General features: G+C 40.3%; 13 protein-coding genes across 13 annotated transcripts; 5 read left to right on the top strand and 8 right to left on the bottom strand.

The window, feature by feature from the left end:
* Positions 1-63: 63 nt before the first annotated feature.
* On the bottom strand, positions 64-1494 carry DML1 (Dml1p; the record flags this gene model as incomplete). The annotated part of the gene is made up of 1 exon (XM_037286548.1): positions 64-1494. One exon carries the CDS (start codon positions 1492-1494, stop codon positions 64-66), a length of 1431 nt encoding a protein of 476 aa, XP_037142443.1.
* A 305-nt stretch (positions 1495-1799) lies between these two features.
* Positions 1800-3125, bottom strand: MGL2 (putative carboxylic ester hydrolase; the record flags this gene model as incomplete). Its single annotated transcript, XM_037286547.1, has 1 exon — positions 1800-3125. One exon carries the CDS (start codon positions 3123-3125, stop codon positions 1800-1802), a length of 1326 nt encoding a protein of 441 aa, XP_037142442.1.
* Positions 3126-3712: 587 nt separating this feature from the next.
* On the top strand, positions 3713-5626 carry TPO4 (Tpo4p; the record flags this gene model as incomplete). Its single annotated transcript, XM_037286546.1, has 1 exon — positions 3713-5626. The coding sequence occupies one exon, from the start codon at positions 3713-3715 to the stop codon at positions 5624-5626; it is 1914 nt and encodes a 637-aa protein (XP_037142441.1).
* Positions 5627-6330: 704 nt separating this feature from the next.
* Positions 6331-7716, top strand: HG535_0A06540 (uncharacterized protein; the record flags this gene model as incomplete). Its single annotated transcript, XM_037286545.1, has 1 exon — positions 6331-7716. One exon carries the CDS (start codon positions 6331-6333, stop codon positions 7714-7716), a length of 1386 nt encoding a protein of 461 aa, XP_037142440.1.
* Positions 7717-7732: 16 nt separating this feature from the next.
* On the bottom strand, positions 7733-9118 carry YTM1 (Ytm1p; the record flags this gene model as incomplete). Its single annotated transcript, XM_037286544.1, has 1 exon — positions 7733-9118. The coding sequence occupies one exon, from the start codon at positions 9116-9118 to the stop codon at positions 7733-7735; it is 1386 nt and encodes a 461-aa protein (XP_037142439.1).
* A 1650-nt stretch (positions 9119-10768) lies between these two features.
* FSF1 (Fsf1p) lies at positions 10769-11752 on the top strand (the record flags this gene model as incomplete). Its single annotated transcript, XM_037286543.1, has 1 exon — positions 10769-11752. The coding sequence occupies one exon, from the start codon at positions 10769-10771 to the stop codon at positions 11750-11752; it is 984 nt and encodes a 327-aa protein (XP_037142438.1).
* Positions 11753-11940: 188 nt separating this feature from the next.
* On the bottom strand, positions 11941-13200 carry ERG12 (mevalonate kinase; the record flags this gene model as incomplete). The annotated part of the gene is made up of 1 exon (XM_037286542.1): positions 11941-13200. One exon carries the CDS (start codon positions 13198-13200, stop codon positions 11941-11943), a length of 1260 nt encoding a protein of 419 aa, XP_037142437.1.
* A 407-nt stretch (positions 13201-13607) lies between these two features.
* VPH1 (H(+)-transporting V0 sector ATPase subunit a) lies at positions 13608-16082 on the top strand (the record flags this gene model as incomplete). The annotated part of the gene is made up of 1 exon (XM_037286541.1): positions 13608-16082. One exon carries the CDS (start codon positions 13608-13610, stop codon positions 16080-16082), a length of 2475 nt encoding a protein of 824 aa, XP_037142436.1.
* A 1019-nt stretch (positions 16083-17101) lies between these two features.
* HRK1 (putative serine/threonine protein kinase HRK1) lies at positions 17102-19228 on the top strand (the record flags this gene model as incomplete). The annotated part of the gene is made up of 1 exon (XM_037286540.1): positions 17102-19228. The coding sequence occupies one exon, from the start codon at positions 17102-17104 to the stop codon at positions 19226-19228; it is 2127 nt and encodes a 708-aa protein (XP_037142435.1).
* A 198-nt stretch (positions 19229-19426) lies between these two features.
* On the bottom strand, positions 19427-20656 carry PNT1 (Pnt1p; the record flags this gene model as incomplete). Its single annotated transcript, XM_037286539.1, has 1 exon — positions 19427-20656. One exon carries the CDS (start codon positions 20654-20656, stop codon positions 19427-19429), a length of 1230 nt encoding a protein of 409 aa, XP_037142434.1.
* Positions 20657-21004: 348 nt separating this feature from the next.
* On the bottom strand, positions 21005-21331 carry RBL2 (Rbl2p; the record flags this gene model as incomplete). The annotated part of the gene is made up of 1 exon (XM_037286538.1): positions 21005-21331. One exon carries the CDS (start codon positions 21329-21331, stop codon positions 21005-21007), a length of 327 nt encoding a protein of 108 aa, XP_037142433.1.
* Positions 21332-21555: 224 nt separating this feature from the next.
* Positions 21556-22788, bottom strand: DSE3 (Dse3p; the record flags this gene model as incomplete). Its single annotated transcript, XM_037286537.1, has 1 exon — positions 21556-22788. One exon carries the CDS (start codon positions 22786-22788, stop codon positions 21556-21558), a length of 1233 nt encoding a protein of 410 aa, XP_037142432.1.
* A 305-nt stretch (positions 22789-23093) lies between these two features.
* On the bottom strand, positions 23094-24137 carry GPN2 (GTPase GPN2; the record flags this gene model as incomplete). Its single annotated transcript, XM_037286536.1, has 1 exon — positions 23094-24137. The coding sequence occupies one exon, from the start codon at positions 24135-24137 to the stop codon at positions 23094-23096; it is 1044 nt and encodes a 347-aa protein (XP_037142431.1).
* Positions 24138-24670: the final 533 nt, after the last annotated feature.

Below are 24670 nucleotides of genomic sequence, written 5' to 3'. Positions count from 1 at the left end.
TTTATAAAAAATTCAGCTAAATGTTAAATTATAGTAGTATAAAATAGGATGAGAATAACATTTCTACAAATCATCTGAAGAATCCTCATCGTCATACCACCCGTATTCATACTGAGATGCCAATGTGGCAAGACGGTCCTTCAGTTCTTCTCTGTCGCTAGTGTTTCTGATGTATTTAGTAACTATTTCATGATAATGCGTGAAAACGTTTCTGCAAATTTCAGTAGTTTTATATTTCAATGAAAAACTCTTTCTCTCACTAAGTTCTCGCGGTATCGTGTCTGATGGATGATAAGGATAGGTCCTCAATAATTTCTTGCTCTTTGAAGATTCGAGATCAGAGCCGACAATTCCTCTGATAATAGAACATTCAGAAAAAACGTGCTGCTCATTAGAATCCTTTGGATGATTTCTAAATGGCATTATCCTTGCAAAATACGAATCATCAGTTTCGTTTTCATCCATGAATGAAGAAACAAAGCATTTCGAGGTATCTCCAAATGTAAAACAATCTTTAACAAAATCCATGGATTTTCTGTCCGCGTTATGAGATAAAGACAAAACTGATGAAATCGCATCGATATATTTACAAGTCAAGCCTCCTTGTTCCCAGTTGGAGAGTTTGGAATCGGCATATAACGGTACCATAAGATCGCAGTCTTCAGACATGTATGCCATGGCTTTTATTTTATTCTCAACAAGAGGGAGCGTTGATCTTGAAAAACGAGCCTCTTGAAACTTTGTATGCTTTGCAGTCAATGGATCATTTTCATTGTAACCCCAATTGAAGAACGTTTTCTTCGGAAGTTCATTTCTCAATTCTTGCACTAGTGCTGTGGTGAAACCTCCCCAACCAGAGTCCATATCCATTATTAAGTTGAACCCCTGCAGAGTATCACATTGTTCCAGTTCAGAATGAAAATTTCCATCAAAGAAATCCGTCAGATAACTCTCGTTAAATTCCTGATAGCCAACATCGAAGTTATCAAATTTTTTGGTTTCAAGTTTTTCGAAATCAGGCTTGTTAGGATTACAAACATCATGGTACCAGTCCTTTAAGATATTAAAACTTCTGGGTGAATATACTAGTTTAGAATAGTCTGACCAGTATTTTGTATTCTCGGTTGTAAGTTTAGGCAATGGGAATGAACCGCTATCCAGAGCTTGTTGGTACTGCGACTTTGGAATAGCTGGATGTGTCATTATCACATTATGGTTCTCATCACTTTCATTATCTTGACCAAAGTAATAGTCTCTCGTGTGCGAGTATTGATAAGTCCCTAGAGAACCGGTTCCATTCTTGGCATCCCATATCAATGACCGTGGTGCATATGAAACGGTTTTTGAGAGCTTGTCTATCGTGGGGTTCAAAAAAATTGATGGATCATTCAGCCTTTCTCCTTGCTCACTCAGAAGTTCTTGTTGACAATTAAAAAATTGAGTTGCTGTATGATTAGCTCGCTGACCTAATGAAATGGTAATTACTTCATGCATCACCTCTCATTGCTAGTCATATATATTAAGAGTCAATACTTATTATTTTTTATTGTGGCAATCAATGGGCTTTGTAGCGAACATTTTTCAACTAACAATGTCTACATATTTAAATAACAGTTACCCACCCATGTGAGCAAGCAAAGCTTAGAGAACCGTTCTTTCAGCTTAAAGCTAGCTATCGCGCTATATCTTATCGAATCTCCAAAAGGCAACGTTCGAACAGCCACCAACGTCCAGTGAAGTGTTAGTGTATCGTACTTTTTTACCTTATTAAGAGGTTCAAGTCTATTTATAAGTACACATTAAACATAATAATCACCATACGTAGTCATCACTGGTCCAACAATATTGGTGGGCAGCAGCTTCTCATTAATTTTTGGCTTCAAGCTCCTTAATACAACCTCTTTATGGAATGCGCTCAAAAACCTACACAGTGGATCCGTGTACCATCTTTTCCCGTGTTTATCGCTAAACCACGCAACATGCCCACCTTTTGTAGTCTTGAGCATTAGAACATACGGATTAGCTTTGACTTCGTACTCAGGTAGTGATTCAAACCCTACAATTGGATCATCAATTGCATTGATTGCCAAGAATGGAGTTCTGATGGAAAGTAGTCTATTACAAGAGGATGCATTTCTATAATATTCGGTTGCAGTATTGTAGCCAAACATTGGTGCTGTAAACAAATTGTCGAATTCTTCGACGGTTTTGGGAGCTCGGATAATGTGCTCTTTGTACGCTTGACCTAGCGTTGGACTCTCTTTCAAGACATCGATGTGTTTTTGTGCCAAATCGACTAAATTTTTCGCCAAGGCTGGAGAATAGAAATGTGATCCCATTCTTGTATTGTTGATGTAGTAAGACGAATGACAGAGGTCCCACGGGTTCCCTAACGCAACCGCGCATTCTATCTCAGATTTGTCGCCTTGCTCTCCGATGTAGTTGGACATGATGGACGCTCCCAGTGAGAACCCGACCATATAAAACTTTCGGTTCGGGAATCTTGATTTCAAATCGTTCACACACTGTCTTATGTCATTAGTCCAACCGCCGTTGTACATCTGCGGTGTTGTTAAACACGAATTACAGCATCCTCTTGCGTTGAAAACGCACGCCTCAAAATTGTACCCTGCGGTTATCCTGTTCACCAGCGTTCTGGCATAGCTCTCCGCAGACCCTCCCGTCAGTCCATGCAGAATGATCACCATCGGCTTGTCATCGTTAGAGTACAATCGGGGATCATTCGCCTCGAAAAAAGAGTAATTTGACGGCAACTTGAATTTCGACTGGTTTCTGGGAATATAATCGCTTTTCTCCAAACTTTTGACTGCAATGTCAACGCTTCCCTCGCCCTGATCTCGATACGTCAATATTAACCTCTTGTAGAAAACACGATCCACCGTCTCAAACGGCTTGAATGCGGCATAAGCTGTTTGCATGTGCCCATTCAGCAGCATTGGATTCAGGTACGCTGAAGCGTTGTCTGAGAACTCTTGACAGTTCTCATCTATCAAGCTATCCAAGGTGACTTTTTTATTACCAGAATCATCCTGCCACTCCAGCGGATGGTCTGGTCGCACCTGATGAACTCGCAAACAATTGGGAAGGTAGTCCTTAAATGCCATACTTATTCATCTCTGGTATCTCAACCACTTACTTTCAATTGATACCTTTCCTATATACCTATCTTGTGCCTTGCTTCGTCGGGGATAGCTGTATATCCATTGCATCTTCGACCAGCCCAAATGTTTTTTCACTTTTTCTTGTATCAAAGAACAGAAATGGATCTGGAAACAAACGAGAAACAAAATAGAAAAATAAACAACGAATTCCAGATTCGTACAAACGGAATCCTCGGTCCGTGTTCCCGTTGTGCCGCTAGCCGCTGTTCCGCTGCCCCTCTGCGTTGCTAGGGACGCCGTTAACCCAAAACGGGCTAAGCGGCACCCGGGGCCCCACCGAGGGGCAAAAAAGCTCTCGGCAGCAATGATATTAAACCCGACAATAAAAGAAAGCAGTAGTGGTGGTGGTGGCGGGGTTTATAAGTTTTTCCGAAGATTGGCTTTAAACGTTACGCCCAGAGTCAGGGAAGCAACCCACAGAAGTAGCATCATATATAATGTTAGCACACATCGCAGACGACAGAAACGGGTGAATCGAATTGAACCTGGTGAGTAAGGCGTGGTTCGATCAAGTGGTTTTATTTTTTGTCATGGAGGTAGAGTTGAAGGATAGGAAGCCCAGCGATAGCTCCGAAAGCTGTACTGATGAAAAAAGTTATCACAGCGTGAAAGAGGATTCACGTGCTCAAGACGTAGTAAAAGAGGGCAAAGAAGATGTTGTGAGGCCGATAGAGGGCAAGGGTGGGCAGGCTGACCCTGATGCAGTTATAGATCCGGCAACGCTGGATTGGGATGGGCCGGATGATATGGACAATCCACATAATTGGCCTGCGTGGAAGAAATGGTACGCTACAATGACAGTGGCGCTGCTTTGTCTGGTGGTGACGATGGGATCTTCACTTTATGTATCGAGTGTGCCTGTTTTCCAGGCTAGATATCATGTGAGCCGGACCCTTGGTCTTGCGGGATTGACATTTTATCTGCTGGGCCTATCGACAGTGATTTTTGCCCCATTGAGTGAAGTGTTTGGTCGTAAACCCATATACCTGTTTACGCTGCCAATATCGATGCTTTTCACTATGGGAGTGGCCTTGTCCAACGGCCATATGAGGATGATTTTGCCACTACGATTTTTCTCTGGACTCTTTGCATGTCCGGCGTTGAGTGTTGGATCCGGGACGGTCATGGACATATTTGACTTCGATGAGGTTTCTACGGCTGCTGTGTTGTTCTCATTGGCGCCTTTTTTGGGCCCAGTTATATCCCCAATCATGTCTTCGTTTGCCGTGGAAGCTCAAGGCTGGCGCTGGACTCAATACATTCAACTAATTGCTGGTGGAGTCATTCTACCGTTCATTTTTGTCCTACCTGAAACACATAAAGGTATTATTTTAAAGAAAAGGGCAAAGAAGAGAAACTTAAATTTGAAGGAATTCACCAAGGAGGAACAAAAACAGTTTTTGAAGGTGGTCCTGACGATGACCACTCTACGTCCGGTGAAAATGCTTGTTGTTGAACCAATTGTGCTTGTTTTCAGCATATATGTTGCATTTATCTTCGCTGTCTTATTTGGTTTCTTCGAAGCATATCCAATTATCTATTCGGGAGTGTATGGAATGAGCTCTGGTGTTTCGAGTTTACCATTTCTAGGGATCGGTATCGGTCTTTGGTTAGGAGCACTTTTCTACATTGTAGTCGATAGGAAAATTTTATTTCCAAAGGCACCTCCTGGAACTCCAGAGTTGGAGAACAGTACTTCTAATAGGACTACTCCTTATAGAGGAGAGAGGGATCCAAAAACAAACGAACTTCTTCCTGTTGTACCGGAAAGGTTTCTATTAGGTTGTAAATGTGGTGCCGTAGCTCTACCAGTTGCCCTTTTCTGGCAAGCATGGACCGCAAGACCAGACGTACACTGGATGTCACCTGTTGCAGCTGGTGTTCCGTTTGGCTTTGGATTGATTAATATTTTTTTCAGTGTTATCATCTACTTCACGCAATGCTTCCCGCCATTAATGGTTGCATCTGCCCTAGCCGCTAATTCCCTGTTGAGATATGTGGTGTGTAGTGTTTTTCCTTTGTTCACAGTACAAATGTACGAAAACTTAAAAGTCAAATGGGCAAGTACACTTTTTGCATTGATTTGTGTGGCAATGCTACCGATCCCATGGATCTTTGAACGTTGGGGCAGTAAAATAAGACGTAGATCTCAGTTCGGCTATGCGGCGATGATCAAAACGGAAAATGAACGTGAAGAGACTGACGGTGATAATTATGATGACAATGACCAAGCCACTTTAAGCAGAGTAGCGACTTTACAAGTTTATGATGACTCACATTCTATGGCGTCTGTCAAAAGAACATCTTCAAGAGTTAGTAATGGTGGGACAAGCGGCCGTAGCCAAGCTGTTATAAGAGCTGAGCCACAAGAATCTATGTATGACCACTTGGAAAGTGATCATTCAGAAGCGTCTTTATCGGATCGCACTTCCGATAAAGTTTAGCGAAACAATTAAGTAATATAATCAGGATTTTTGGCATTTCAGTTGTTTTAAGGACCAGAGTTTAGTTTTTACCTGTCTTTCTTTATAGATACCCTTTTTAAGAAAAAAGAAAAACCGAAGTTAAGTTCTTTGTGGATCGGTGCCTGGAACTGTACATCAAAGAAAGGTGCCAGAGTATTTGTACAAGCTCTCTGGGTGGCGAATGTATTACACCCTTGACCGTTGATGTACGTATTCCACTTAATGATCTGGTAAAATGTGTGACAACCGCAAACTGTTACAGATAAGTGATCTATTTCACGGTTTCTGGTTTTATACGATAAGATACAAGTTCACGACTACCACAAGCAAGCCTGCCTGATTATCAAACATGAATTTTCTCATGCACCTCTGTCGTTGGATTGTGAGCTCATTGTCTACAACAATTCATTGGAAATACCTTCTGATTCATGTGCAATTGTGATTTTCTCGCTCGTAAACATATCTTGTGTATACATCCTTGATAGAAGGCCCACTTGACCAATTTAGACTGATTTAAATTGATAGTATGGTAAGACTTCAATTATGTTCTCCCTTGTTATTCGCAAGCATTTTTTTTTAGTTAATAAATCAACTAGGTCCTCTTTTTCATCCTTATAATCTTATTTAGGGCGATGCTTCAAACAATCTACAACGTGATAATGCCAAACTAAAGAAAACAAGCCATGACGTCTCTCAATGGCAATACTTCAGCTATAATTTTCACTTGTTTGGCCGTCATAATGAGTTTCCTTCGGAAGTACAAGCCATTCAGGGTTTGGTTTACGTCATTATTCGAAACTTCATTATCCGACTACTTTTTACCATCCAAGCAAATCGTTGTATCATCACCAACCTTTACTCTGTCAAAAACTTCTGCTCATTTCAAGGAGCACGGTAACACTACACTGTACGAATTAATTCAAGCTTTAACTCAATTACAGGAATATCTTATAAGAGGTCAAAGACAGAATGGTGTCATTTTTAACAGGACAAGAGAACTGCAGCCGGAGAACCTTATGCATCTGAGGAGAATTAAGTATTTTTCTAAGGTGGATGAAGTTAATAAAAGTATACAGCAAAATAACATATCAGTTCAATTGGTTATTCGATATGTATTAGAGAGGCTAATTGAAAATAATAAAAATAATGATATGATGGAACATCTGCCTGATATTTTGAAAACAACATGTGCCGATTTGGGGTTTATGACCAGTGATAAAGGCGAATTGATTCCCACAGGAGATACTATTATATTAGCAAATTCCCCTTCCAAACAATCCACCGTGGTTGAAGCATTAGGCCACCTTTGTCGGGATTGGAGTTCATCCTTCGAATGCGAGAGAAATCCGTTGAATGATTTTGTTCATAAAAGACTGCAGGTCTCGCTCAAACCGTCGAGTGACCAGGACACTCTAGTTATTGTACCCGGTGCTGGTGTGGGTCAACTCGCTCAATCTATTGCGCACAAATTTCCTCATTGTAAAGTTGATTCCATTGAATGGTCAGCGCTGATGTATGTTTTTAATCAATTTGCCTTGGACCATCCTTATGATTTGGATATAAGTCCGTTTTCACAATATTATTCCGGTCATGTTGACCCTGAAAGCCAAACTAGACAAGTGCAAGTCAATTTAAAAGATGTTATACGCCCCGCGAATTTAAACGTTCTTTGGGGTGATTTCAGACAATATACCACTAATGACAAACAATATAAAAAAATATTTGTCTGTACAGCTTTTTTTATCGATACTGCAGAAAACTTGTTCGAATATTTTCAAGCAATTGAAGAGTTTACCAATTATTGCGATGAATTGCATTGGATAAATATAGGTCCGTTGAAATATGGTACACGACCTTTGGTGCAATTTACAGTTTCCGAGCTTAAAGATCTACGCAGAATAAGAGGCTGGGAAGATAAATGCGAGGAAGTAGTTAACGATTATAATAAAAAGCTGAATGGATATATGACCGACTACGAGTCATTATATCAAGGCTATTATGGACTTTTAAAGTTTCACTCTGTATTTCATCAAAAGGGAAAAGAGAGTGCAGTAAATAATTCTAATTGAAATATACAAAGAGTAACTAACTTTTGAAAATATTATCCCCTTTATTTATCTGAATCTTTTTATCTTGACCACCACTAATAATTCCGACATCCTTGGACCACCTGACTGCGAATACTTTGTCATTTATGCCTTTTTCAACTGAAGGATCTTCCCTTGTGATAGTGTACATTGGTGAAGTTGATCTCACGTCCCAAATTTTAACAGTTCCATCGTGCGAAGCCGATGCTAACATATACTCATTTTCTGGGCATGTATCTAATGAAACGACAAAATTTTTATGTCCAATCAATTGCTTTTGAGTAACCTTTGATGAAGAATCCATACGAACGTCATGTAAGGTAATATGTCTTGCGCTTGAACCACATGCCAACAGATGTAAACTTGGCAACTGAGCTACTGACAGTAAAGAGTAGGAAGTGGTCTTCGTATCTATGCAACGCGCCGTGACCAGATCCCATGTCTTGATAGTGTGGTCTTGAGAAACTGAATAACCAACAGTGTTATCAGTGGAATCGAAGATAGCTTGTTCTACCGGGGCATTATGTGATTCCAATAACAGTAGCGGAGCGCGTCTTCTAATAGAGCCGTCTTTTAAAGCCATTTTTCTTCTTTTTCTAGCGGCAGTTGAAACCTTGTTGTTACTGCTGTTTTTTAAATCTTCCATTGGATCAACTATTGTCATTTCTTTATAGATTGTTGACCAAAACCCAATTGAGTTATCATAAGATGCGGATAGAATCCTTGAATTATTTGACACATCAACAGATACAACGGGAGCCTTGTGACCTTCCAGGATAGCTAAAGTTTTACCCTCTTCAACATTCTCGTCCTCGTCCTCGTCCTCGTCACCCCCACCATTGATATTATTATAGCTTGCTAAGTCGTCATTTCGTGTTTTCCACATCCTTAACGTACGATCGTTGCCACATGAGACCAATCTCGTGTTAGAAATAAATTTAACGGCACGAACTGCTCCTGAATGGCCACTGTACTGTTTTTCTACTTTACCAGAAAGGTTCCAGGTGCGCACAACACCGTCGTAGGACCCACTAATTATACTTCTGTCCCCAACGTCAATCGAGCTAACCCAGTCATCATTATTGTAACTTGCCAAATAAGATGGTGGTAAAACTGCTCTAGTATATTCAATATTCAAATATGTTTCGCTGGATAGACCTTTCTTTACCAAATAATCCTGCAAGGAGGTACGCAAAAGCTCCCCTTCTATCAGGAAATCAAAAGGAATCGGCTGTTCCGACCCCAAAAGGTGGTTTACAATCTCTGAGAGACCATATCTCTTTAAAGATATTGGTGCGTAGACAGGAACATCCTCAACGTGCAGCGACTCTTCTTGCTCACGCGTGAAAAATTTCACCTTCACCTGTGCTTTATCTTCAGACATAGTCGATAGAGAGATCTGATGGATGCCTTTTGGTCCTGTTACCTTTGCGCAATGCTTTCTATGAACTAATACGTTGCGATGCGATGAGCTTGAAATCTCTGCCTAGCTGTCAAAATTTTTCATCCACAGCTCGGCTCCCCGGCACAGGAAAAACTGAAGAGAAAAAAGTAACCGGTAGGACAGTTGAGATGCCACGAACAGAGAGCTACTACTGGAGGCAAGAGGGCAACTATGTATACATATGTGTAATTCAACTACAAGTACAAGTGTATGGGGGCATGTCCCACTTGCGCAGTACCGACCGAAGCCATTGAATGATCCAATTGGACCAAGCGATACTTCGGACAGTATGAGGACGCTCATGGATTGAACAAGCTTAAAAAAGGATGTTCATTCTTCTAGCTCTTCTTTTCCCCTCTGATCATCTACGGAAACAAGATGGCACAGTGAATAGAAGGCATTCGTATCACCCTCTTAGAAAAGGATAATAAAACGAGGCGTAATAGTATCCATATTGTGAATGCGTTAAACGTTCCATTTATATAGTAACGAAAAAAAAGTTGAAAAAGTAAGATCACACAACACGAAACTCAGATTCAGCCTTTTAGGGCTTATGTTCCAAGCAGTTTGATTAGCCGCCCACAGTTTAACTACAAAAAGAGCTGTGGAAGCGATGCTATACTCATGGCAGTACGTATGTACAGGCTCTCAATGGAGGGAGGATCCGCTGTGGGGGATAGAAGAGCTATTGCGAAGGTGACTGGAATTCCAAGATGAATTTTTGCAGGTTGATGGAGGGGGGGGAAGGGGGTTATTGGACTTCTGCAGGGTGACACTCTCGCTGTATTTAATGCTGTAACGCTCGACGGGGATATCCGTTTGAGACAAGGAGTGTCTGGGATGACTTTCGAGCAATCTGTAAGCGGATTACCAGCGAATTACAAGAGGTCTTTAATCCCGACAAGATGCCCGTCACGCACGTAGAGTGTCTGGAACGAGCTTTAGGGGACGAGTGGGCCTGAGGCTTAGGGGCGTATCGGTGGCTGGAATGGGATAGCGATCGGTTCGTACTCTGGGCTTATGCCTCCAATGTTTCGGAATTTCTCAATTCTCAAACCAGTCTGCACCATGGTGTGGATTCATAAAATCACAGAGTTGCAGAATACATTCAGGTACGGGTCAGATGGACGGTTTGCAGAGATGCTTTTTACTTGGCGTTCCAATGTGTATCGCACGGGAACGTATGCAACCGACGGCAAAAATACCGCGAAAAAATGCTAACACCAACTTTAAGTCATTGGAGCAATGGTTCAAACGCATTCATGGCGCCTTCGAACGGCCTGCAACGAAGTGGTTTCGCCTTTAATATTGTTCTTCAGAATGGGGTGGCTTCAGGCGGCGCGTGAGTTTCTTCTTTCAGATGATAGCCTTAGTTAGTCATCGCGGCATCTAATTGAAAATTTTCATGCAGAAGATATCATGTTAGTCGATAGACTAGAATAAAATGTATATTAACGCGCAGCTCAACGCATTGTTTGAAAATTCAAAACAAGTGCAGCTTGTTTTCAAAGAGATTGAAGGTCACTTCTGCATCGAAAACATCAGAGTTGCAAGAAACACGCACAAGACAAGCTAAAATACACATCAATTATGGCTTCATCAGTATCTGGTCCAATTGCCTTACCTGAATCTCGTTACGATCTGAGTACCTATTGGGGTAGAGTTCGTCATTGTGTTGAGATTGTTGATCCAACGATGCTGTTGACAACTCAAAATGATCTAACAAAGGCCCGCGAAATTGTTAGCTCTTATCGTCATGGTATATTAAAGGAAACGACGCCAGAGTTTTGGCACGCTAAGAAACAGCTCGACTCAACGGTTCATCCAGATACAGGAGAGACTGTTCTTTTACCATTCCGTATGTCATGCAATGTTTTGTCAAACTTGGTTGTTACCGCCGGTATGTTAACTCCAAATTTGGGTACTGCTGGAACATTATTTTGGCAATGGGCCAATCAATCATTGAATGTTGCCGTAAATTCAGCGAATGCGAATAAATCACATCCAATGTCCACTAAACAATTGATTACAAACTATGCAGTGGCTGTCAGTGCTTCTTGTGGTGTCGCAGTTGGTTTAAACAAACTCGTTCCAAGATTGAGAAATGTTAGCCCTAATACGAGATTGATTCTTGGCCGTTTGGTTCCATTTGCAGCAGTTGTAACTGCCGGTATTGTAAACGTTTTCTTAATGAGAGGTAATGAAATCAGGAAAGGCATTTCAGTTTATGATCCTAATGGTGATGAGGTTGGTAAGTCAAAGAAGGCAGCCGTAATTGCAGTTGGTGAAACAGCTTTAAGTAGAGTTATTAATGCCACTCCTGTTATGGTTATTCCACCATTGATTTTAGTTCGCTTGCAACGTACTATCTTAAAGGGTAAATCATTTGGTGTCCAGACATTAGCCAGTCTAGCCGTCATTGCAGCAACAGCGTTCACAGCTCTACCGTTTGCATTAGCACTCTTCCCTCAAAGACAAGGTATTCATTTGGCCAAACTGGAATCTAGCATTCAAGATAAAGTGGATAAAAACGGCAAAAAAATCGAAATGGTTTATTTCAACAGAGGTATGTAATTCATGAGCTTCAATCCTAACAATACACAACAACTACAACAACAGAAACAACAACAACAAATTTATTTTATAGAGATAGACAGAAATCATGTGTAAGAAGTAATAATAAAATTATCTGACAATACAAAATCTATCCAGTATAGAAAATTTTCTATCAATATATATTACAGAGATAAAGGAGGTTTTATTCAGAAGATCCAGGATAGACTGCATTTACCAGGCAACAATAGCTCATCAATTAGTGCTTTATCTTCATTATGATTGAAAATCTTTAGAATTAATTCCAATTTATCTTCAGAGATACAATCATTCAATAACAAACTACAACCAATTCCGCCTAAGTCTGTTTGATAGGTAGCATAATCATGAGTCTTTTCAAGCTTCGATTTAAATTCCGTCACTAATTTCTCACTTGTATCTTTGTTCAAAATTGTTAACGCACATCCACCCCCACCGGCACCTGTCAGTTTTGTTGAGCCAAGTTCCATTGTGTCACTCAAAGCTCTGACAATCTCTAGACCGGGATGTGAAACCCCTAATGCAACTAGTAATCCGTGGTTCACGCGCACCAGTTCAAGCAGCTCATTATAATTTCCATTGTCCAGCGAATTTAAAATTTCTGCTCCTCTTGTGGCCAATTGACCCATTGCGACTAAAATTGGTCTCACCAAATTTGGATGATTTGATAGCAGTTCTCTGACATTTGCAACAAGTGTTTTTGTAGAACGAGGAATCTTGGTGTAGGTAAGAATCATTGGAATTTGAGGAAAATCCTCAACAAACTCAAAATTTGTGGTCCCATCGATCTCTCTTTTGAATAGTACAGCATTACCATACGTTGAAACGGCGTTATCTATACCAGAAGGTGTACCCATCATGCACTTTTCACCAATGAAAGCCCAATCATTTATCAATTTTTTATCTTGTAATGTGAGACCTTTTGTTCCAGTGATAAGGCCACCCAATTTTGCCATGGCCATTGCAAGATTGACAGACACCGATGCGCTTGAACCAAGACCAGCTCCAATAGGTAACGTAGATCTCACGGAGAACTTAATTCCCTTCACGTTTGGACACAGACATATGTAGAGATACGTAAAACAGAATGCTGCGTGATGAAACATGGATTTCTTCAATTCGCTATGCAAAGAATCAAGCAGACTGGTCAGTTCTGGAGACAACTCTCTAACATTGTGCCTTGCTTCTTGCAATATTGTAGTATTCCTTTCATCTTTCAATATATGATCAAACTCATGACGAGACCACGCATGGCTGAAGCCAATATCTGGGAAATCTAGCTCCACTGCATTAGAGTCTGTTTGCGTAACCAGCATGTAAGTTCTTAATGCTGATACACTAGCTGCAACGGCAGGTTCATTATAAACAGCCGAATGCTCACCAAAGATGATCACCTTACCAGGAGCTGATGTTAAAAATGGCAACACCATTGTGTGGAAATGATCAGGCGGCTGGAAAAGTCAAAGATGGCCCAATTGACCCTTTTAGAGTCCCCTTCGTCCATTAGCATTCACCTCGTTTGAGACCTGACTGCTCTTCTTGTATGTTTTCAAGTGTGAGATGGTATGAGAAAAGAAAAGGTTACCCGACGTTAAGCTTCCGCATACTCAAAAGAAAATATTCACTGGCTGCAAACTTCAAAGGGATATAAAGAACCTTCAACTTCAGAAGAATTTAGTGGGTAGCATTCAAGCAGTACGCTAAGACTTGCTAGAAAACTCCGATATCAGAAAACCTGCATTACATCATAGCCGTGAAGTTTCTCGTGTTAAAGTTTGCCTGTATTCTGACATAGTAGTAACTGAAGATATTGTGTAACACAAGCTCATTTGCAAAGATGACTGAAGCAAAAGAGGCAATCTTCCGTTCTGCGGATATGTCGTTGGTCCAGCTGTACATTCCGCAGGAGATTGCTAGAGAAACTGTTTATACAATTGGTCAATTAGGCTTAGTACAGTTTCGCGATTTGAATTCAAAAGTTACCACTTTCCAGAGAAGTTTTGTGGATGACATTAAAAGATTAGATAATGTTGAGAGACAGTATCGCTACTTCTACAAGCTCTTGAAAAAGCACGGAATTAAATTTTTTGAGGAAGATCTTTTCAATGAGGAGGGCCACGTAAGTTTGGCGCCAAGTACTGCCGCCATTGACGACTATGTTCAAAGTTCCACATATCTCGAAGAAAGATTGATCCAGATGGAGGATGCAGCAGAGCAGTTGGAACAACAAAAAGCTGACTTAGAGCAGTACAGATTTGTCCTAAAATCAGCTGAGGAATTTTTTGCGAAGGATCCAAGTAAGGCCAGTGGTGGTGCGCCATCTTATAGCGAGAATGATGAAGAAGCAGGTGCTCAAGGCTTGCCCAACTCCGTCAGTTACGTCACAGGTGTTATTTCCAGAGACAAAGTTGAAGTTTTAGAACAAATCCTTTGGAGAGTTTTGAGAGGTAATTTGTATTTCAGACATGCTGAATTATCAGAGCCTGTTTATGATCCTAACACAAAAGGAAAAGTTTCCAAAAATGCATTTATCGTCTTCTCTCACGGTGACTTGATTATGAAAAGAATTCAGAAAGTGGCGGAATCACTTGATGGAAACTTGTATAATGTTGATGAAAACTCCGAGGCAAGATCAAATCAGCTGGCTAAAGTAAACCAAAGTCTTAATGATTTATATACTGTTTTGCAAACTACTACGACTACGTTGGAAAGCGAATTGTATGCAATTGCAAAGGAGCTTGATAAATGGATTCAAGATATTTCGCGCGAAAAATCTGTATTTGAGACTTTGAACAAGTTCAACTTTGATGTCAACCATAAAACTTTGATCGCTGAAGGCTGGGTTCCCGAAGATGAATTAGTAAATTTACAGGATCAATTGGGGAAAATGACATCTGAACTAGGTGTAGATGTGCCATCAATTATCGAGGTGATGGAAACCAATAGAACACCACCAACTTTCCATAGAACAAACAAATTGACCTCTGGTTTCCAAAATATTTGTGATTGTTATGGTATTGCTCAATACAAGGAAGTCAACGCAGGTTTACCCACGGTTGTCACATTTCCCTTCATGTTTGCAATCATGTTTGGTGATTTAGGTCACGGTTTCATAATGTCTTTAGCGGCAGGGGCTATTGTATGGAATGAGACCAAAATTGGTAAGATGAAAAGGGGTGAAATGTTCGATATGATATATGCTGGCAGATACGTTGTTTTATTAATGGGTGTTTTTTCGATGTATACAGGCTTCCTTTACAATGACGTCTTTTCAAGATCTATGACGTTTTTCAAATCAGGATGGGAATGGCCAGAACATTGGAAAGAGGGTGAATCAATTGTTGCAAGACAAGTAAGTGTTTATCCAGTCGGTTTAGATTGGTTCTGGCATGGTGCTGAAAATTCATTGTTATTTGCGAATTCATACAAGATGAAGCTTTCAATTTTAATGGGTTTCATCCATATGACTTATTCATACTTCTTCTCATTAGCAAATCATATCTTTTTCAAGTCATGGATTGACATTGTTGCCAACTTCATTCCTGGTTTGCTTTTCATGCAAGGTATATTTGGATATCTGTCAGTTTGTATTGTTTACAAATGGTCAGTTGACTGGGTCAAGGATGATTTACCCGCTCCAAGTCTGCTGAACATGTTGATCAATATGTTTTTAGCGCCAGGTGTTGTTGACGAGGAACTGTACCCACATCAAGCAAAAATTCAAGTTTTTCTAGTGTTAATGGCATTGATTTGCGTCCCATGCTTGCTACTCATTAAACCATTACATTATAAGTTTACTCAGAAAGAACACCAACCACTGCCAACAGATGATGAAATGGCCGTCGAGCAATTGACAGGTGAAAACGGTGCAGATTATGACAACGAAGAAGAAAGCGGAGGCCACGAAGATGGTGGTTTTGGCGATGTGATGATCCACCAAGTTATTCACACAATTGAGTTCTGTTTGAACTGTGTTTCCCACACAGCCTCTTATTTACGTCTGTGGGCCTTGTCTTTGGCGCATGCGCAACTATCGCAAGTGTTGTGGAGTATGACCATTGCTCTGGCCTTCGGTGTTCCGGGAATCCTCGGTGTCACAATGACCGTTTGTCTGTTCGCCATGTGGTTCGTCCTTACAGTGGCCATCCTGGTCGGCATGGAAGGTACCTCTGCAATGCTGCATTCCCTACGTCTACATTGGGTCGAATCCATGTCCAAGTTTTTTGTGGGTGAAGGTACCCTTTACGAGCCATTCTTATTCATCTATAAAGACCTAGATGACGAAGCTAACCCAACTCCTGGTGCAGCTTAGTAACTCTAAAACGAAACAAAACCACGTAAAACCAAGTAAAACTAAGTTAAACTAAGTAAAACTAAGTAAAACCAAGTAAAATCATTTTATAAACTTTGCCATACCATGTGCCATTGCAACCAGCCTGGAACGTCACACCCGTCACTCGTGGAACCACCCCACCGGTTCCCAGTAGCCGTCCACTTATCACCTTTCACAAACACGGCAAGATAGCCAAAAAATACTGCCGATCCCGGTCACTGTGCTCCTCGTTGTCATGGGCCTCCCGACCTCGTGCCTCTTTCCATCTTTCTCTTGTTCCGTCAGCAATCCTTCTGGTACACCTGCTGATGTCAAATCTACTATTTACAACAAAAAACGGCTCGGATAGTAAAAAAATATATGCATGAAGATATGCATGTACGTTTCAATCGGACTACTGGCATTTCACTTTATCTTCAAATATCCTTGACGACACACAAGCCTTCGTAAAGCTCAAGTAAATACGATCATTTCCCTCATTTTGCGCATCAGCGAAACCAACACTTGATTTCATTTTGCGAACTAATTATATAGCACAGACTGCTTAGAACTCCGATCAATACTGAGTTGTTTACTTACAAAGTTCCATTGACAAGGGAGCCATAAACACAGCACAGCCAGATTTCATCCATCAAGAGGCTACACATTCCACGCGCTAGATCTGTTATTCTTCTATTGCGTATTGGCAGCTTCTTTTTTCAGTTTCTGTTCTATTTCCATTTTCCTTTTTTTTTCACTTTTGAAAGCTCAAATTAAGCTCGGCTACCGGTACCGAATCGAAGTAATTGGGGGTTAGATCAAAGGTAAGACAAGTTTGAAGAATTAGTAGAATATAGTGTGCCACTTCTGCTAGATAGGTGGCTTGATTGGACTGATTTAACAAGTATAGCGTTGTTTGGGCGAAGTCTGCGTGTAATTCAGACTAGCTTGTGCTTAATTTGGTGGCTTAATATAGCATTTGTACAGCAGGATACAGAATAATAGAAGGTTCAGAAAACATGCCTAACTTGCTGCCAAGGAATCCGTTCCATCACCACGAACAGAGCTCGAGGGGAATGGATAATAGCTCGCATGACAATCATGGTGGTCTAACGAGAAACTCGAGGTCGTTTTTGAATTTCATGAACAAAAGACAGAGCAACGATTCGCTGAAAAGTGACAAGTCGACAGACTCCTTACAAACGACATTCACGCCGGTCAATCATCATAATATAAGTAATGGCCATCAGACTCTGCATGAGAATAACACATCGAATACGACGTCGCCGAAAAGCTCCCATTCGATGGCAGAATTGAAAAGGTTTTTCAGGCCAAATCTCCATAAAAAACCCTCGGGGAGCTCTCATAACAATAGATCGGCGTCTACTTTGAATTTGCAGTTACCGTTCAACCACTTTCCAGCCCAAAGTGGGCAGCAACAGCATCAGCAACATCATCATCGTCAAGCTCATACATATAGTGAACATCATACGCATACACAATCGGCAATACCGCCAAGTTCGGACTCAACATTATCATTATCGAACAATATAAATATATATCATGATGACTCGATATTGGCTCAAAAGTACGGTAAATTGGGTAAGCTTTTGGGAGCCGGGGCCGGTGGTTCTGTTAAAGTCTTGGTGAGACCAACTGATGGTGCAACTTTTGCAGTCAAAGAGTTCAGACCAAGGAAGACAAATGAATCCGTTAAGGATTACGCTAAAAAGTGTACGGCAGAGTTTTGTATTGGTTCAGCTTTAAGACATCCTAACATAATTGAAACACTTGATATTTTCTCCGATTCAAAACAGAATAAATATTATGAGGTCATGGAATATTGTCCAATCGATTTTTTCGCTGTGGTAATGACAGGTAAAATGTCTCGTGGTGAGATAAATTGTTGTTTGAAACAACTGACTGAAGGTGTTAAATATTTACATTCCATGGGATTAGCTCACAGAGATTTAAAATTAGACAATTGTGTTATGACCACTGATGGTATATTGAAATTAATCGATTTTGGTAGTGCAGTTGTCTTCAGATATCCAATGGAAAATGATGTTACACCCGCTCATGGAATTGTTGGTAGTGATCCATACTTAGCACCTGAAGTTCTAACTTCAACGAAATGCTACAATCCTCAATTTGTTGACGTCTGGTCAATCGGTATCATTTACTGTTGTATGATGTTGAAGAGATTTCCTTGGAAAGCACCTCGTGAGTCGGACGATAATTTTAGACTTTTTTGTATGCCAAATGATGTTGAACATGATTATGTTGCATCAGCGAAACATCATGAACAATTGCTAATGGAACGAAGAGAAAAACACAAAAGACATGAACGTCTGGCTGAAATTGAAAATGCCAATGAACATGAGAGTGAACAATCGAAACAGCAAAATGTCGAAAAGGGTAATTATGAAGTCAATTCAAAATCAAAGGCCGAGGTTGAAAATAATCATGTTGAGAATAAGGAGAACGGAGACAATGTACAACAGCTGCAAAATAATCAGACAAATGATAACGAGGATCCTCAACATGAAAAGAATGAAGTCAAAGATGAAGTCAAAGACGGGGTGAAAGCTGAAGTTAAAGACGGGGTGAAAGCTGAAGTTAAAGACGGAGTGAAAGCTGAAATCAAAAAAGGTGCGGAAGATGAAAATAAAGGTAAAGGAAGGGAAGCTCTTGAAGACACAAAAGAATCGGCAGCAACAAAACAACATTCGCATAAGTCCTGTGAAACTTGTAAACCAGATAATGATCATTCTAAAGAAGACGCCGGTAACAAGAATCTTTCATCTAAAAAGACCACCGGCTCAGGTAATTGTGCTGAGCGAACCGAGTCTAATGCGCATGATTTAAAGTCAGTTGCTTCGCATAAGACTCACCATAAGAGGGTGATTCATGGTCCATATAGACTGCTACGCTTACTCCCTCATGCTTCAAGGCCTATCATGTCCAAAATCTTGGAGATAGACCCAAAAAAGCGTGCTACAATGGTTGATATGTACGAGGATGATTGGTTTAAAAATACTCCATTCTGTACCATGGATGCGAAAAAACAAGTAATTAGAGCTCCTGGTCATCACCACACTTTGGTCAAAGAAGAAGACGCTCATTTGGAAACTTATAAAGTATAATGATTCACCTTGTATTTTTCAGGTATTGTTTACTTTTTTCCTCTCTGCTTTCCTTTATACCGAAGAGAATTCCGTTTCCTAATTTCACTTATGACTCTTCGTTACTATACAGTTACATTGATTTAATATTATTAATAGATTGCAAACCACTTAATCTTATCTCTTTTTCCAATATATACATATTTTATACTTTGTCATTTATTTACAGACATCTACACCATCCAAGTTATTTAAGTCATTTCTGGTGACTAGCATATTATCTTTCATTCCAGAAAAGTTAAGGATAGAAACATTATTGATCCCCCATTTCTCTGAAAAGAGCTGCCCACTCCCTACTGTTATAGTTCCATCAAACCTAAAAGACCAATAAATGAAAAGTCTCCAGAGTAAAACCCGTCTACCTTCGTCGTTGTTCACCATATAATTCAAATCCTCCTCCAAATAATATAACTGTCTTTCCCAAATACAGTTAACAAGTTCTTTATAGCTTATCTTTGCCACAGGTTTGTGTAAAAAGTACTGAAGCAGTAACCAATCATCAACAAAAATATACTGGTGAATGCGCGCTAGTGTTTCGCAAGGAATCTTTCTATTGTCCAATTTTTCATACAGCTTGAGTTTCCACTTTGGTAATTGAATTGTAGTGCTGTTCCTCAAAATAAAAAACAACGGTTTCTTAGATAGTCCATACGGTGACTGATATTTCAATGTGTCGCCAATTGGGCTAAGTTTTCGAAGAGATTGTGTTACCTTAAAAAATCCACCAGGTGTTAAGCAATTATGGGGAGCAATTTTTGGGAAAAAATAGAATAGCACAGCAGTAAGTTCCTCAAATAGTACCAATGTTATTATTAATACTGGCAATTTCCATATTTGACGCCTTCGGAAAGATTCAACATAGTCTTTTCTGCTTATTGGAAGAGGCTCAATTTTGTTTTGTCCTTTAATATTGCGATTTTTAATCTCATTATACTCTATATTTTGATACATTCGTGTTATTAAAGGAGTCTTGGACTGTCTTTCATATTTATTCAACAGTTCTCTCGTCTCCTTGTAGGTTAAATAGGTATTTTTGATACCATCCCTGTAGTATTTCATGCAGTAAACTCCAAGTCGAAACCATTTTACGAGCGGTTTTCTCCATTGTTGTATTAGCTCATTCTCTGTTTTGGCAAAGATTTCATCCTTTAGAAATTTACACATCGGCAATGATCTATCTGAATTCACCTCATTTGAATTCTCTGGATAAATGTCTTTAACAATTTGGATAGCACCATTTGAATGTGCATCTTTTAGTTTCGATAGTGTCTTGTTGAGCCTCAATGACTCTTGAAATTTATCAACATCAATGAATCCGGAAGAGAAATGCAATCTCAATACTGGATGGTACTGAAGAACCCTTTGGCGCCTTACAGCTGCAAAAAGCATAGAAGCAGAGCTTTATTTGCCGTTGCACCAGCTCCGTTTTCTTGAAGTTTTCTGGATTTGGGATTCATCATCGTAACCATCTGTCGACACTTTTTTCTTCAAGAGTGACACGAGGTCTGAAAATAGGTAAAACATACAAACGCTAGCGAATTAATGAGATTTGTGGGCTGAATTCATTATCCAAGCATTCTCAGCTACTCAACCTCTATTGTTCATGATACAGGTTTATCTTCTATATAAAAAAGCCTATGAACTGTCACCATCAAAGCGCATAATCGTCCTTGCCAAAAATAGTTTCGAAAACTGCGGTCGACTAATGGCCTCGAAGCTATCTGCGATTTCGTCGACTCATAATCTATTATCTTTCAGCAATTGGTCAGCTTCCCCGATGGTAGCTTTAGCATCATCTAGCTCATCGCCACCTTCATATGTCTCCAAAAACTCCTCCAGATTATTCTTGAACTCTTCAATTTTCCTGTACATGGTTGGTAAAAGTTTAACGGTATCATCTCTCACTTCTTCCTGCTTCTTGAGATCATATGGATCGACGTTTTTGTCATTTTTCAAGTTCTCGACATGTTTCTCTTGTTCTTTTATCTCTTGCTTGTAGTAACATTCCTCTTTGATTAGTCTTTGGAGGGCCCTAACCTTGATCTCTAATTGAGTAGGTGCCATCGAAACAATATAGTATCAGATTTGAGAGTGAGAATCCTTCAAAGGGATCTTTATCTTTACCTGTGCTTGTTGTGTCAAACAAGCGATTTTTTATAATGTCTTCCCAATTTAATAGTACATGCACGTGATTTGAGAAGGGTATTAATTACTATCAACTAAATAGGATTTACACTGAAGTTCGATTGACTGTATACTGCTTGATATTGAGCGTTTTGACCTTTGATTTATATATCTATAGCATCAATTTTACTTTGTAGTGCCATAATGGAGTCGAGTGGTGAAGATATTGACATTTGTGAAAGATCTTCTACACTCGCATCTTGCGTCGCATATATTCTAGAATGCTCTTCGTTCTCTTCGGTCTCTTTATAATTTTTATGCTCCTCGTTCTCTTCGTTTTCTTCATGCTCTTCATGCTCTTCATCCGATATGTACATTATCATTGGCCTTACAAATGTGTGTTGCGTCTTTACGGGTACCATCGTCTTACCATTAGGATGCTGTAGCATGTTTTTTGCAGGGTTCTCGTGCTTCAATTGGTACGCAGATCTGATAGAGCCCGCAGCGGTGGTGTAACCTTCTTCATTGACTAAACTTGGCACAATGCTACCAAAGTCTGAAAAGTCATCATCTGAGCTCCATCGATCTGAGGCACTTGTCCCAGTATATTCCGGACTTGATATCCTTTCAAGCATCGGTGGAGATGGAGGTAGCAACGATGGTGATTCAGGTGAACTGAAAAAAGACGATTGCAAATCAGAATTCACAATTTTTGGTGATATACCGGGATTGTTTTTCTGTTTCTTGATATTGTCAACGACCCTCTCAATTTCATCTTTTAGGACATTCGAAGATGTGTGAACTGTTTGTGAAGCGTAAGATTCAAGTATCTCATCATATAAAATCTCATTAGTACTTCTCGAGTCCTGGCTATGCATGAATACTGCGTTTTTATAGTCATTGGCGACCTGTATTGGTAAAATAATGGGATTTGAGACGAATATGCTATTTATTTTATCATCGAGCCCCAATGGTTCGCAATGATCCTCCACAAGGACAGGAAGTGATGGCAATGTCTCCTTCTCTGCTTTTATCACTTTTATGACTTTTTTAACCTTTTCATTTCCTTTTTTATGTGGCCTTTTCTTAAAATCATGTAGGAACAATTCGGGAACCGAGTCTAACCGTTTCTTGATTCTAATGGTCCCTCCAAACTTACCAATCCGTCTTTGTGGAAGTTTTCCAGGACTGAGAACTTCATCTTCATCATAATCTTGTGGTATGAGCGGTAATTGATCCAATTCTTCGTTTGTCAATGTCAGCGAGGAGGGTCTAACAAAATCCACATCGGGTAGGATTCTTTGACCCAAAAATTTTCTAGGCATTGTATTCACTGATTGTATGATGTAGAAATAAAGTATTGGCAATAGCAAATTTTGGGACTGAAGCGTAACCATGTTATATAGCTAGTGAACCTACATCAATAATTAATTGCTCGCCGGATCGTTAATGCGGGTGAAAAAAAAGAGAACGCCTGATCCAGCCATCAAATTGATGCTGAAGACCACAATGCAACGAAGCACTGTGTAGATCACAAACCATGCCTAATACCGGCATCCCCCTAGCATTTCTGTCCTTTTGTTTCTTTGATTGCCTGTCATCAACCGTCAGTTTTTCTTTAATTAAGAAGGCTGGCACCTTCGCCAATGAACAAAAATGGCGAGCGAAAAAACAAAAAAAAAGTCATTTCAGTATACCCTAACTATTTCACATAGTTTGTTCCCTGCTTTTGTTCCCAGTCTTTCAAAGCTCTATCCCATTCGTCGTCATTATCAACATCTATCGGTTTTTCTTGATCCGCTGTTTCCTTCAGTAGGTTTTCTCTTTTTTCAATTTCAATCTTATCGTAGAGTTCTTTATTGTCAATCCATCTATCTTGGATGTCGTAATTAGCCAATAGAGCTCCCTCCCTTGTTGCTTGTGCCCACACCGTATCACCTCCGATCTCTGACGCTCCAAAGATATAACCATTGGCTTTATCGATCACGCTTTGTAAATTGATCATACTTTCTTTATCATCGACGCAAAGAACTTCAAAGGATACAAGATTGAAGTCCGATACCAGCTCGCTTAAAGCCTCGGTCAGTTTGCGATACCTTTTTCCCAGTGCGCTTGCGCTTTCTGCTCCAATCAATGGCTGAAGATAGTCCAAGTCCTGCACTTCTGTGTAGTAATCCAGTCTGAACGGCAGAGGTCCATAGGATTTCAAAAGGTCGATCTTGGAGAAAACATTTATTTGTGGGAGATCCATCATGAGCATGGATCTCAGCGCCAAGAGAAGAATCGAGACATATTGAGACGGGGACGTTATAAAGTAGCAGTCGATCAAATTTACAACACAAAACCTCATATCTAATTCTTTTTCCAATTTTTTGAAAATGCGAAACAACGATGAATGATGTGTGAACAGCTCCACTTGCCCGGGGCAATCGAAAATCGTATACGCCCTTTCATCCTGCACGACAGATTTGACTTGCAGCACGAACAGATCAAGCGACTCGTCGAGCGACTCCACTGCATACATCAATCCCCCGTTGGGTCCCAGCTGCTGTTCTTGCATGACTTCTTCCAAGGTGATGAAGTCTCTAATATCAACAGAGCAAGGGTAAGGGGAGGAATCGTTAGCAGGATCCATATTTATCACCTGCACATGTCTTCCTATCGCATTGAAGAATTGGTAACAGCCGTTGCAATACGTTGATTTACCCGACCCAGGAGGCCCAATGACGATTTGACCAAAAGGCATGCTAGGCTACTGTCGAATCCAAAGACTAATACCGCAACCAACTTCACACGGTGACCTGTTATCTCGCAACTTATGTGCTTTGTAAAGCCCATCGCATCACATTACCATCCGAGAGTCAATTCGGGGTTTACAGAACTGATTTTTCATTTTTTTCACAGAGTCATGCCATACGACACTGTTTGAAACCCTGATGCGAGCTTTCCACGGACGGCATCAGCCTAAACAATAAACTACAAAGAAAATAGCCAGCTATCCTGAGCTAACAGGTCATCCGTGGGGTCTTGATAGCTGCCTCAACGAACACTTTTGCCTGTCTGGATATGAACATTTGGGCCATAGATCTGTATATCCATCATTGATCCCACGTCAGCTCACTTACGCCGCGGTACTGTGCGAAGTTGACGCGCCTGCGTTCGTATAAACTGATCCATTCCTGTGAGTCGTGCACTATGATACTTTGCTCTCGCTAGAAGTATCCATTGCCAGAAAAAACGTATCTAGTGACCACCTCGCCGCTTCTCTCCCAAAGGAAG

This window comes from Zygotorulaspora mrakii, chromosome 1 (assembly GCF_013402915.1).
Source record: "Zygotorulaspora mrakii chromosome 1, complete sequence".
NCBI lineage: Eukaryota > Fungi > Ascomycota > Saccharomycetes > Saccharomycetales > Saccharomycetaceae > Zygotorulaspora > Zygotorulaspora mrakii.
The sequence above is the reverse complement of the archived record's forward strand: the minus strand, read 5'-3'. Positions and strand labels throughout refer to the sequence as shown.